General features: G+C 39.1%; 1 protein-coding gene across 3 annotated transcripts in view; it reads right to left on the bottom strand.

Annotated features, from left to right (window-relative positions):
* Positions 1-7,178: 7,178 nt before the first annotated feature.
* egln3 (egl-9 family hypoxia-inducible factor 3) overlaps positions 7,179-15,051 on the bottom strand; it is a 44,445-nt gene continuing 36,572 nt past the window's right edge. For 2 of the 3 annotated variants that reach the window (XM_043697882.2, XM_043697884.2), the window contains exons 4-5: positions 8,409-8,482; positions 7,732-8,321 (exon numbers count right to left, since the gene is read on the bottom strand). In XM_043697882.2, coding sequence (XP_043553817.2) covers positions 8,290-8,321; positions 8,409-8,482 — 106 coding nt within the window. In that variant the 3' untranslated portion in view covers positions 7,732-8,289. Of the gene's footprint in view, positions 7,466-7,731; positions 8,322-8,408; positions 8,483-15,051 lie in introns of those variants that run through there. The other variant, XM_043697883.2, reaches the window with a different exon arrangement.

The raw sequence follows: 15,051 nt of genomic DNA, 5'->3' as shown, positions 1-15,051 counted from the left end.
ATGCTGTGTTGATTGACGGTCATTGATTTAGAGAAAATCTGTGCAATGCATCACAACATAATGTGAAAACAACACAGGAATATTTTGGATCTATTCATTTGAAAGTAACAAAGATTATTTAATAAACAGAACATATCAGAATAACTATAATTTTGATAAATAACGCGTTTCTTAACAGCTTGTTTCTACAGCAATTTCATTGGTAGCATAAACCTACAAAATACTATATAATTCATGGAGCTCGGATGTTTTAGCTCATTAACTAGGTGTAAATTGAAAAATATATTTTTGTGTCAATGCTCACCATTGGATGTAATTAAAACATACTGTGGTTGCTTTCATTCCATGCTTGAAGGAGCATTTTAATTTTCTTTTTATATTGAGTTCTGAAAACAATACCTCAGCATATTCTAAAACTCAATGCTGTAACCTGCTCCTGTTTCAACCGCAATTCTTCACTCACTTGCCCATGACCATTAACAGATAGATCACTGAAATCTATCACAACGTTGCTCAAACTTTGAGTTTTAAGTTGATGAAAATCACATCAATTATTTTTTTCCAAATAATTGGTAATTAAATATCAATGAACCTCCCAGGATTTTAAACAGGATGTGCAAGTTTAACATTGTATTAAAGCTCACCAGCATTCATTTTGGAAAGTTAATTAGACAGTTTACTGCTTACGATTGAAATGATGTTTTTGCAACGAAAGAAACTTTGCAGCACTATATTAGAGAACATTCACACCAACAAAAACTACTTTAGTATATCAGAATGAATGCATGAATAAATAAGGACTGCAAATTGCACATTTCACTTGTGAGGAAGACTTTTCTCTTGTATTTTAGTAGTGCAGTATAGAGCTTGTAACAGTTCCTCCAAGAGTAATGCACGTAGTTCCACCAACCTGCTCTTTCAGTATATCCATGAAATTCCTTTTAGGTGTGGCTTTAGTTTCCTCTTGTAAGCATTTATTATATTTGTCACTAAAAGTTGGAACAGTTAAGATTTTCTAACACTTGTTAGTCTAAGTTCGAAAATACATCTCAAAAATGAATCAATTAGTTTCAACAATCAAAACCTAGGTTTTTCTTTTAAAATGTTATTGGGAAATTGGTCTAAATGTTTTTTTTTCTAAAGAATGGGGTGAATTTTATTTATAACTTTGTGTATTGTCTCAATTGCTGTGAAGGAATTTGTCACAGCCATTAAAATATGAACAGCATTTTTAGAGCAGATTATGCACATGGGTTAGCTCGAAGTCATCTCTGTGAAAGGAAAGCTCTTAACATACTTTTTCAGCATTATAAGTACAGAACATCAACCAGGCTGGGAAAAAACCTCAAGGAGGCTTTAATACAGCATAATCACTTGAACTCAACACGACAGCATGCCCTACCGAATGTTCTCTTGTTAAATGTGTTTCTACTGACTTAACAGGAATTGCAATTTATTATTGCGTGTAAAAAAGATTTTAACAAGCTATTTTGCTTATCATGTTAAATTTGCCCTCTGGTTTCAGCCTTCAAACTAATTTTGTTATCCTGCTTAAATGCTTCACAATGATAAAGGCTCTTATTAAATCTCCTTGTAGCCTTCCTTGCTCTAAAGGAAACAAACAACTTCTCCAATCTATTCAAATATCTTTTATCTCAGAAACTATTTTAGTAAATTTTCTTCTATACCCTCTCCAAAACCTTTACGTCCTTTCTAGTTTGTAGTGCCCCAAATTAGATATAATGTTTCTTCACTTATTTCTTTCATGCACGTGAGAACCTTGTACAAGCCCCCATCAAGTGGTGCTGGATGCCTTAAACGCATGAAGATAGATAAGTCCCCGGGAACTGATTAAGTGTATCCTAGAACTCCATGGGGAACTAGGTAAGTGATTAATGGGCCCCTTGTTGAGCTATTGTATCAGTGATAGCCATGAATTAGGTGCCAAAAGACTGGAGTATGGCTAATGTGGTGCCGTTATTTAAGGAAGGTGGTAAGAGAACTATAGACTCGTGAGCCTGGCCTCAGTAGTGGGCAGGTTGTTGGACGAAATCCTGAGGGACAGGATTTACATGTATTTGGAGAGGCTAGGACAGATTAGGGATACTTGGCTTTGCAAAAGTTGTGTTTCACCAACTTGAAGTAATGAAGATGATTGATTAGGGCAGAGTGGTGGATATGATGTATATCGACTTCAGTTAAGGCATTCAACAAGGTTCCTCATCTGTAGTTGGGAAAATGCTGGAGGTTATCATTAAAGAAGAAATAGTGAAACATCTGGAAGGAAAGGGTTTCATCAGGCAGACACAGCATGGATTCAGGAAGGGAAGGTCGTATTTGACAAACTTACTGGAGTTCTTGAGGATGCAACAAGCGTTCTGGATGAAGCTGAAGAGATGGATGTTGTATACTTGGATTTCCAGAAGGTCTTTGATAAGATGCCACATAAAAGACTCATCCACAAATTAAGAATGCGTGAAGTTGTGGGGTATATACTAGCATGGATAGAGGACTGATTAAACAATAGAAAACAGAGTTGAAATAAATGGGTGTTTCTCTGGTTGGAGATCAGTGATGAGCGGTGTGCCGCAGGGGTCATTGTACAGCCCGCAACTGTTCATGATATATATAAATGATTTGGAAGAGGAGACCAAGTGTAATATATCCAAGTTTGCTGATGACAGTAACTTGAGTGGAAAGGCAAACTGTGCAGAGGATGTGATGGGTCTGCAGAGAGATTTAGGTAGGTTAAGTTAGTGGGCAAGGGTCTGGAAGAGAGTACAAGGTTGGAAATTGTGAGGTTATCCACTTTGGAAGTAAAAATTATTTAAGGTCAGAGAATTATTTAAGTAGTATAAGATTGCAGCATGCTGTTTTGCAGAGGGACTGAGGAGTGCTTGTAACATGAATCACTAAAAGGTGATTTGCAGGTGCAACAGGTAATCAGGAAGGCAAGCAGAATATTGGTTTTCATTGCTAGAGAGATTCCATTTAAGAGCAGGGAGGTTCTATTGCAAAGTACAAGGTGTCGGTGAGGCCACACCTGGAGTATTGTGTGCAGTTCTGGTCTCCTTACTTGAGGAAGGATATACTGCCTGAGGCAGTCCCGAGGAGGTTCATCAGAGGAGGTTGATTCTGGACAGGAGGGGGTTACCCTATGAGAAGGGGTTGAGCCGCCTGGAACTGTACTTGCTAGAATTTAGAAGAATGAGAGGGGATCTTATAGAAACATATAAAATTATGAAAGGGATAGATAAGATAGGAGGAGGCAAATTCTTTCTGCTGGTAGGTGAGACAATGACTAGGGGACATTGCCTCAAAATGAGGGGAGTAGATTTAGGTCAGAGATGAGGAGGAACTGCTTTTCCCAGGCACTAGTAAATCTATGGAATTCTCTGCCCAAGAAAGCAGTAGAGGCAGCTTCATTAAATATATTCAAGGCACAGTTGGATGGGTTTTTGCATGTAGGGGAATTAGGTATTATGGGAATAATACAGGTATAATCCATGTCAGATGCCATATCACTTGCCCTTCACTCCTTCCTAGAACATCTTGACACCAAGAACAGCTACATAAGAATCCTACTCATTGACTGCAGTTCAGCCTTTAACACTATTATCCCCTCGAGACTGATTACTAAATTTAGTGATCTCGGACTAAGCCCCAATCTCTGCAACTGGATTCTCAGTTTCCTGACCAACAGGCCACAATCAGTGAAGATTGGGGACAATATTTCATCCTCACTAACATTCAACACTGGAGCCCCTGTGTACTCAGCCCCCTATTGTACCTACTGTATACCCATGGCTGCATCGACAAATACTAGACTAACAAGTTCGCTGATGACACCACCATAGTCAGTCGAATCTCAGATGGCGACAAAACAGACTATAGTTGGGAGGTGGAAGACCTGGAAAAATGGTGCACTGAGAACAATCTAGCTCTCAATGCTGTCAAAACCAAGGAATACATTATTGACTTTTGGTGGGATGTTACTCATACCCCCCTACACATTAACAGCACAGAGGTGGAATGAGTGCAGAATGTCAAGCTTCGGTGAGTGGTCATCCACAACAAGCTTTCTTGGACTCTTCACGTGGATGCACTGGTTATATAGGCCCAACGTCTCTTCTTCCTCAGGCAGCTGAGGGAATTTGGCATGATGGCGAATACCCTTGCCAACTTTTATAGGTACGCCATCAAGAGCATTCTGTCTGGATGTATCACTACTTGGTATGGAATATCATTAAGGATCGGAGACGGTTACAGAGAGTGGTGAACTTGGCCCGGTCAATCACAAAGGCCAACCTCCCATCTATAGAATCCATCTACAGATGGTACGGATAGGGTGAATAGCCAAGGTCTTTTCCCAGGGTGTGGGAGTCCAAAAGTAGATGGCATAAATTTCTTGCAAGAGGGGAAGGATTCAAAAGGAACCAAAGTGACATTTTAATGCAGAAGGTGGTGCATGTATGGAATGAGCTGATACAGGAAGTACTGGAGGCTGGTACAATTACAATATTTAAAATGTATCTGTATGGGTATATGAATAAGAAGGGTTTACAGGGATATGGGCCAAATGCTGGCAAGTGGGACTGGCTAAACTTAGGATATCTGGTCAGCATGGAAGCTGGACTGAAAGTTTCCTTGCTGTACAGTTCTATGATTTTAAGTATGCCCTCAGTAAACTTGCATGTTTTACTCAGCTCAAGGAAATTCTGTACACATTTCATATGCCACCTTTGAATATAGTACTAATAGCAGTACAAGATCTTGAATCAATAAACTACCAAATTCTTATAACTAAGTACACCAATTTTTGTGAGAAGTCCATAGTCCTGCTTCTAGGGCGACACAGTGGTTAGCACTGCTGCCTCACAGCGCCAAGGTTCCAGGTTCGATTCCAGTCTTGGGTGACTGTCTGTGTGGAGTTTGCACATTCTCCCTGTGTCTGCGTGGGCTTCCTCCCACAGTCCAAAGATGTGCAGGTCAGGTGAATTAGCCATGCTGAATTGCCCATAGTGTTAGGTACATTAGTCAGAGGGAAATGCATCTGGGCAGGTTACTCTGCGGAGGGTCAGTGGACTTGTTGTGCCGAAGGGCCTGTTTCCACACTGTAGGGAATCTAATCTAATCTTCTACATCGCCAGGAAGCCTTGACAAGATTTAAGAGCCATTAGATTCCCACTTTGTCCCCCCACTGTCTTACCACTGAACACTATTGGCCAATCAAATAACTGGCTGCTCTTCAGCACCAATGAAAGTAATGATCTGTGCTGTAACATTAGTAGCCCTCCTTTAGGACACCAAAGGAAGTGGGCAGCTTTGCTAATGCCAATCATGCAAGCCCTGGAAATGATGGTGTGAGGCTGTGACCTGTTGTCTAGAGTGAAGTGGGAATAAGCAGGGATGGGATAGCAATGTTCAAAGCTTTGGTTGGATACAGAATGACTGATCAGGACCCTCCACCCTTTCAAGAAACTTACAAAGAACAATACAGCACATTCACAGGCCCTTCAGCCCTCCAAGCCTGCGCAACCACATTTTGCCTTTTCAGATGAAAACGATCTTCATTCCCACAATCTATATCCCTCTATTCCCTTCCTATTTATGTATTTATCCAGACGCTTCTTGAATGCTGCTATTGTGTCTCTTTCCACCACTTCCTCTGGCAACACCAGGAACTCACCACCCTCGCCTTGCAATCTCTTTTAAACATCCCCCTCACACCTTGAGCCTATGTCTCCTACTAATTGACCTTTCCACACTGCGGAAAACACCTCATAGTTTCCACTCTATCCATGTCATTCACAATCTTCTAAACTTCTGTTAGGTCACCCCTCAACTCTTGTTTTGCAGTGAAAACAAACTCAGCCTATCCAATCTTTTTTTGCAGATAAAATCCCATAGCAGGCAACATCTGTTTCACCTTTTCTCCAAAACATCCACATCCTTCTGGTAGTGTGGTGACCAGACTATATGCCATAGTCCAAGTGTGGCCTAACTAAAGTTCTATAATGCTGCAGCATAACTTGTCTATCCTTATACTCAATGCCCCTTTCAATGAAGGCAAGCACGCTATAAGCCTTTTTTTTAATCTTATCTATCTGCGCTGCTATCTTCAGTGATCTATGGACCTACACATACAGATCCCTCTGCATATCCAATACTCCAAAGGGTTCTGGCATTCGCTGTATAATTTTCACTTGTACTTGACCTTCCAAATGCATTACCTCACATTTGTCCGGCTTTCCACGGTCTATCTGACGGCTTCACCAGGTGACACGGGCACCCTCTGCCACAGTCAGTGCAATGGCCAATATAATAACCACACAAGTTTCATCAGCAATTCACTGTGCAAACATGTGGTCTGTTACTCAAGTCTTTGGTTAGGGATCATTGTACTTGTAAAACAACCTACTGTTAGAACTTCGGATCTTCTCTAAGTACATTCAGCTTTAATTTCTATGTGTTGGTGTTCATTAATGAAGATTGTTTCAGAAATAATTGAGGACAAAACGCATTTCTTTATGTCCGAAACTATGCAGATGAATAAGTTTTAAACACTACTGTGGAATAAGAACACCAGTTCTAAAGGATAAACACTCCATTCCATATCTTGTGTTTTTGATACCTTGTGACCATTAACACTCCATATCAAAAAATAATGCCTATCATATATTTTAGAATCTTTACTTTTCCAATGAAATGTTTAATACTCTCTGATTTATATAGTGAAAAGGTATATTCTTTAAAAAATAAACAGTCCTGGCCTAGAGATCAGCCTCTGACATTCCTTAATATTTCTCACTTTTGGCCAGTGAATACTTTGAAAAACATCAATAATTGTATATAGTACATTTTGGGTAGATAAAGCACACCTTTTTCAATGTTCAAGTATAAACACTAGCAAAGACTACTTCGGCAAAACTGCCTATTACAATGTAAATTTTATGCCAACGGGCATCTGCATATGTGCTGATTTATGTAACTCCCAGCCACATGACGTCACAGACAGTTATGAATTAAGAAATTCTTGGTCAACTGTTAAAAATTAACAGTGCCAAATATGTTAACAAGCAGATTTTATAAGCAAAGGCAAGATCTATATTTTTTCTAACATGAAGCAATACAGGATAACTGAAAACAAGCCTAATTATTTAAAGAATAGTTACATGGAACCAGAACTATAGTCATTTAATAATGTTGCAGTAAGAGGAGAGGAAACAAAAAATACACACCAATCATATTTGTATAAAATCATATCTGTGTCCTTATAAGAGGGACCATTTTATTATCTGGCAATATAGTTTTCAAAGAAACCTTCCAGTACAACTTGTTTATTGCCACTACTGAATTGCCAAATTGTTGACCAGCATACACGATGGCATCCAGTTGCAAATTCAGTAATTTTGTTGCTCACATGTTCAAGTTACGTCAGGAATTCCCATGGAACTATACTTCCCTATTAAAAGGCAACAACAGAAAATATTTCACTTGTAATGCTGTGTTCTTTCTTCAGACATAGTTAACACAAGTTTGATACAGTAATGCACAATGCGCTCACAAACAAGAGTAAACTGTAAATCATTGGAGAAAAAAGGTAAAAGACTTAATAAGTTTAATCACAGTGAAATGCGATAAAGATTCATCGTAACATTAGGAGAAATGCTTTTGTTTTGCACGATATATTTAGCTTCCATATAAATAGAATAAAGTTAAATAAAGCTGTAAGGTTATCAGGTTTATTTACGTTACACAAAAATTGAACAAACATTCTTAATTACAATCAGTAGGTGATGGTCAAATACCATCAATGGTAGAAGATGAAAAAAATGCCACAAACAAAATCATTCAACTACTTTTAAATACAAAAGAAAAAATATAGCCATTAAAATGTATTAATCAGCGCCTTTGCAATCTGGAAATAATCTATATAAAGTGCAATATTAGACCTAATTATGTAAAATGGTCGTAATATTTAACACCATGTCACGCTTGCTATATTTTTATGCATAATTAAATTAACATTAAATTTTATTTTGTGCAATATTGGATTACAGATTAATTCTGCTAAAAACCGTTTTCATTGAAAGATAGGTTAAACAGCAGCCAGTACCATCTCTATTATAGATAAGAGCAGGAGTCAACATACACTATTATTCATAAACATGGCATTTAATAAGATTATTGTGGAAGGACACTTGTCTTTGGAGTTGATGTAAAGATCATGTGAATTACCACTGTTCAAAGGCTTAGCTCATCCGTCAAGTTTCACCGCTCTTACAGTCATGATGTAAAGCTTGTTGCTTCTCCAGAAGCTGAAGAACAAGAAAGAAAGTTACTAAATTGTATGAACTAATTATACATAACTTCTTTAGAAAAAGGTTAATCAAAATTCATTTTACCTGTGCGATTACGGTACCTAGTTCTGGCTTCAGCTCTCTCCTCTGCATCAAAGTACCATACCGTGATCGCATATCTGGAACACAAAAATATTAGCTTTGCTGAAAGAGGTACATTTTTTCAAAGCTTTTCATCTTGCACTCATTAGGACAATTTTCAAGAAATGCCAAAGCAAAAACAACATTTATACAATATGAGAGGAAATTGTTATTTGGTTGGCAAATGAACGCTGACTGGCAGGGGCATTGCCAAGGAGAATGCAAAGTTAATTCCAGTTGTATTTGGCAAATGTAGGTCAATTGTAGTTTCACATCTACTTCTGGACACTGCATTTTGAATTTTGCAAGCATATGCTGGTTAGATACAGTTGCTAACTTGCTTGTTGTGAACAGCTTTACTTGATATGAATTGCCAGTCTTTGGGATGTAGAGCCTACACATATTGCATCACATGGACAATGAAATTCATATATTGTGTTACCCATTTATGAAAGTGCTTTTGGCTCGATGGCGAATAACACTAACGTTGCCTCTACATAGTAGCAGTGTGAAACAGCTAGCCTCACCTGCTCAAAGCTTAATTTACTCTCCAAAGGTAACCTATCTCAAATGTAGATTAGGTCAATTTCAGGACCAAACGTGACAGCTTTCAGCAGGAACCAAAATCACAAATTTCTCTTCAAATATCTTGGGTACTTTCATTCGATTCTTTTTATGCCCACAATAATTTATAAAATTATTTTGAAGTCTAAAAGTCCAACTTGATATAAGTAATGAATCAACAGGTAATTTGCTACTTAATACCTGCTGGGCTTTCTGTCTTGCCAGTCTTTTAATTAAAAACCAAGTTTGCAATTACCCAATGCTATTGTTTACCAATTGTTAAGTAGTGAAGCAAATCATAACAAAACTTCAAAACAATAAACATGTTAAAATTTGCATATTGGCAAACCTTGTCTCCAATGCGTATATGGTGGGATGGAGGGGACATCAGCTGTGAATTTTATTTTATTTTCCTGTTTTAATCCTGTTATTTCATTGTCAGTGGACAAACATCATTAAATGATACAAATGTATTCATTTCTCGCCGGTAACAGTTTCCCATTAGTTCCTGAGGTCAAAGACATTTGTTGGGGGTGGGGTCTTTATATATCAGGCTTCTTTAGAGTTTGACAAAGGTTATAGCCATTTTCAGGTTATGTTTACAGTGCTATGTTTGCACATGTATGCCACAGAACTCTAGCAAACGTCTCAAGGTGTGAAAGTTGCTTGAAATGATTTTTCATTTACAGGGTAGTTTGTATTTTATAGGACTACAAAGGCAGCCAGATGCCTTTATAAAGAGAATGCCTGGATTTGGATTATTCATTGCCTGCAACATTGTCTGCATTTATGAGTTGTTGGTAGAAGTTCTATGTACTGAGCTACTTGCTTGGAGCTAGAAGGGGTGCTGTCCTGAGAGTGGGTTGAAAAGCAGTTGGGACAATTAAATTAGTTGTAATTCTGCAGGTGCCATTCCTGATGCCAATTTGCCCACACCACTACAATTTTAATGGCGTGGGAGGTGTTGAGCAGTCTGCCTGCTTTTGGGCCAAATGACATCCTCAATTGGCCAATTACCTGCAGACCTCTTCTCAGTTCACCATAATACTTCCAATGAAAGACCTAATCTGATTCCAAGTGAAAAGTTTGGAAGCTCTCCTCGAGCTGCTAGAGGCGAAAGTTCCCAGAGATCCTTCGAGCACAATCCTTCTCAGCTTGTCCATCCGCACACCCTCAACCTCATTAAACTTTGCCAGTCTGCGCCACCCTCAACAGCCAATGCCACCACTCACTTCTGATTCTAGTAAAAAATCCCCATTGGGGACTGAATGCAATCCAAGCAGAAGCCGCCCATTGTTGCTGCTACTTGAACTAGAGAGCTGCCAGCTATTTGATTGGTCTATGTCCCTCAGGTGTAGTACTCATCCTAAGCCAATTATTGATACAAAGAAAAGTTGAAGCCATTGCTGTCAATGTATAGAATTCTACTATACCAGGATATTCCAGGATAAGGGGCTCTCAGCATTCTATACAAATTCCTTCCTCAACCAGTGAGGTTTCTTGCTTTGTGCAAAGTAGCCATTGCATTTGCTTAACTTAAATGTTTCTGTTATCTAGTACTTTGGGATATGATAAAGTTGTTATATAAATATGAATCATCCCTTCAATTGCTGAACATCTGCAACTAAACCTCAGATTTTTCAGCGTCAGCTGGAACACCTAACCATCTAACTCCTTCCCCTTGACATTCAATGGCATTACCACTGCTGAATCCCTCGTTATCAACATCATGGAATTTGCCATTAACCAGAAACTGAATTGGACTAGTCATAAAAACTGCAACTACAATAGGTCAGAGGCAAGGAATTCTGTGGCAAGTCACTCAAATCCTGTCTTTCTAATGTTTGCCCATAAGGGACAAGTTAAGACTCTGATGCAATACCCTTTAGAACCTGGTTGGACATAGCTCCAAGAAAACTCAAAAAGCCACAACACCATACAGGACAAAACATCATGCTTGAATGGCACACCATCTAATACCTGCAACATTCATCTCATTCACCACTAACACACTGGAAGCAGTGTGTACCTTCTAAAAAAAATACTGCAGCAACATACCCAACGTATCCATCAACAGCACCATTCAAACATGTGGCCTCTACCATCTAAATGGATAAGGGTAGAAAATACATAGGACACAACCACCTTCAATTTCCCTCCAAGCCTCACACCATCTTGCCTTGAACTGCACTGCTGTTCCTTCACTGCCATGGTCTTAAAATCCTTAAACTCTTGTCTTAATAGCATATATGCACATTTACTTTGCTTCAATACAGAACAGGAGAAAAGAGAAAAGGAAGCTAGCTTGCCAGAAATCCCAGGGAAATGAACAGTGGATCAGGACAGGGAATAAATAAAGTTAATGCAAGTAAAATGTTGGTATTGAGGAAATCCCCAAGACTTGATGATTTCCATTTAAGTGTGTTAAAGGAAGTAGGGGAACACATGATCGACTAAGATCTTTGAGAGCTCGCTTCGGATTGGAAAATTGCATGTCACTCTGCTTTTTAAGAAAAGCAAAAGTGGAAAACTAGGGAATTACAAACCAGTTGGCGTAACATGTGATGAGGAAATATGTAGAGTCTATAATAAAGGATGAGGTAACTGAATATTTTGAACATAGTGATAAACTAAGTGAATGAGTAAAACTGTGGCAATGGAGTTCAATGTAAACAATTACGAGGTTATCTATTTTGGACCAAGAAAATGACAGATTGGATTACTTTCTAGATGGTATTAAGTTAAATACAATGGATGCCCAAAGAGACGTTGATCTTTAAAATATCAGGAACAGGTGCAGAAAATAATCAACAAAGCTCAAGGAATGCTGGCCTTCATACCTAGAGGACAGGAGTAAAAGGATGCAGAGGTTCTGATGAAGAGTCACCGGACCTGAAACGTTAACTCTGACTTCTCTTCACAGATGCTGCCAGATCTGCTGAGATTTTCCAGCAACCTCTGTTTTTGTTGCAAAAGTTATGCAGCAGTTACACAAATGTCTAGGTTAGCCCTACTTAAGAATAATGTGAGTAGACCTAGGATGTATTGGCTTGGAAGGAGTACAAAGTAAATTTACAAGATCGATTCTTGGACTTCAGGGGTTAAATATAAGGACAGATTATGCAAATTAGGCTTTTTTTTCCAGAATTTAGAAGATTAAGGGGTGATCTGATTGAAGTCTTCAAGACATTATCAGGAAAAGACAGGGTAGATAAAGATAAACTAATTTCATTAGTTGGGGCTTCGACGACAAGGGGACATAGTCTGAAAATTTGTGCAAAACCATTCAGGAGAAATATTGGGAAGCACTTTTACACACAAAGGGTGGTTGATGTTTTGAACTCTCTTACATAAATGGCAGTGGATGCTGGATAAGTTGTTAATTTTAAATCCGAGACAGATAAATTTTTGTTAAACAAAGATTTTAAGGTGCAGCTAAATGGCATTAGGCCATAGATCAGTCATGATCTCACTGAAAGATGGAAAAAGCTCAAGGAGCTGAATGGTTATCTTCCTATGTTCCAAGGACTGCAGTGGCTCAACAATTGGTGCATTACCATTTTCTCAAGGCAATTTGAAAAAAGCAATAAATACTGACCTAGCTAGAGATGCCCACATCCCATCTTGAAATAAAAGAATACAAATACAGTGGGCGGCACGGTGGCACAGTGGTTAGCACTGCTGTCTCACAGCGCCTGAGACCTGGGTTCAATTCCTGCCTCAGGCGACTGACTGTGTGGAGTTTGCACGTTCTCCCCGTGTCTGCGTGGGTTTCCTCCGGGTGCTCCGGTTTCCTCCCACAGTCCAAAGATGTGCAGGGTCAGGTGAATTGGCCATACTAAATTGCCCGTAGTGTTAGGTAAGGGGTAAATGTAGGGGTATGGGTGGGTTTCGCTTCGGCGGGTCGGTGTGGACTTGTTGGGCCGAAGGGCCTGTTTCCACACTGTAATCTAATCTAATCTAATCTAATCTAATCTAAAAAAATCTTGATACGAGAGTCCTTTACTCATTAAAGTTACCAGTGGGATCACCTGTCTGATTTAGACTATGTCTAGATGGCATGGTAGCTTATCTAACTTTTTTGAGCAACATTACTATCAATCTCATAACTTAGAGTCACAGAGATGTACAGCACGAAAACAGACCCTTAGATCCAACTCATCCATGTTGACCAGATATCCTAATCTAGTCCCATTTGCCAGCACCTGGCCCATATCCCTCTAAATCCTTCCTATTCATATACCCATCCAGATGCCTCTTAAATGTTGCAAATGTACCAGCCTCCACCACTTCCTCTGGCAGCTCATTCCATACACACACCGCCTCTACGTGAAAAAGCTGCCCCTTAGGTCTCTTTTACATCTTTCTCCTCTCACCTTAAACCTATGCCCTCTAATTCTGGACTCCCTCACTCCAAGGAAAAGATCTTGTCTATTTATCTTATCCATGCCCCTCATAATTTTATAAACCTCTATAAAGTCACCTCACAGCCTCCGATGCTCCAGGGAAAACAGTCCCAGCCTATTCAGTCTCTTCCTATAACTCAAATCCTCCAACCCTGGCAACACCCTTGTAAATCTTTCTGAACCCTTTCAAGTTTCACAACATCCTTCCAATAAGAAGATGACCAGAATTGCATGCAATATTCCAAAAGTGGCCTAATCAATTTTCCTGTACAGCCGCAACATGTTCTCCCAACTCCTACATTCAATGTTCCGACCAATAAAGGAAAGCATAATAAATGCCTATTTCACGATCCTATCTACCTGCGACTCTACATCCAAGAAATATGAACCTGCACTCCAAGGTCTCTTTGTTCAGCATCACATCCCAGGTCCTGCTCTGATTTGCTTTTCCAAAATGCAGCACCTCGTATTTATCTAATTTAAACTCCATCTGCCACTCCTCAGCCCATTGGCCCATCTGATCAAGATCCCTTTTTACTCTGAGGTAACCCTCTTCGCTGTCTACTACACCTCCAATTTTGGTGTCCTCTGCAAACTTACCAACTATACCTCCTACATTCACATCCTAATCATTTATATAAATGACAAAAAGCAGTGGACCAAGCACCAATCCTTGTGTCACAGGCCTCCAGTCTGAAAAGCAACCCTCCACCACCACCTTCTGTCTTCTACCTTCGAGCCAGTTCTGTATCCAAATGACTAGTTTTCCATGTATTCCATGAGATCTAACCTTGCTAACCAGTCTCCCATGAGGAACATTGTTGAACACCTCACTGAAGTCAAGACAGATCACACCTACCATTCTGTCCTCATCAATCCTCTTTGCTATTTCTTCAAAATAATTCAATCAAGTTCATGAGACATGATTTCCCACACGGAGAATTTTGCTTTTTGTTAATTTTTCCTAGATGCACCCCAATATCCACAGATACATGAACTCAAACAATAAAAGCAGTAACTGCAGATCCACTGCTGTGTCAGTCAGGAGTGAATGTTTCTTTCTCTCCCCCTCACTGACCATGTAGTCGCTGCCTTTTGTCTGTATTCCTCCTTTTAAAAGTGCCGTTGTTTGATCTTTTTTCCCCAAACTTCCAAAACAAGCCAAAAGCTTATAAAACAGTAATTTCTGCTCCTCGAATTTGAGTAAATCATGTCCAACACCTAAAATAACTCAAAAAAGGAGCAGCTCTTACAGCCACAATTTTTTCCCATCCTCCATTTTGGATTCCCCATTTCTTTTGAGTCATATCATTATCTCAATGATATTTAGGATAAGTACATTTACTAGAATATGGAATCTTAAATTTTGTCAACATCAAGGGTTGGAAGTCTTTCGTAAACAGTAACACTGGCATATCAAAGTTCTTTCAAAATGTAAATCTTAATAATAACATTTGGCTTGGTTCATTTTGGCTTGAGTCCCAACTTTTGCATTATCTCGAGAGAGAAATTTGGCTTCCACAAGTCTGTATTTCCATGTCACTGGTGTTAATGACTGGAATGATGAATGGTCATCACATTTAACCAAGATCAAAAGAAGCATAAACTCCTTGACAAATATTTTTGGCACAACTGTG

The sequence above is a fragment of the Chiloscyllium plagiosum genome, unplaced genomic scaffold (assembly GCF_037043375.1).
Source record: "Chiloscyllium plagiosum isolate Xiang-an unplaced genomic scaffold, Cpla_swu_hap1 HiC_scaffold_8, whole genome shotgun sequence".
Classification (NCBI taxonomy): domain Eukaryota; kingdom Metazoa; phylum Chordata; class Chondrichthyes; order Orectolobiformes; family Hemiscylliidae; genus Chiloscyllium; species Chiloscyllium plagiosum.
Note: the sequence above shows the minus strand (reverse complement) of the source record. Positions and strands in the feature narration are given on the sequence as shown.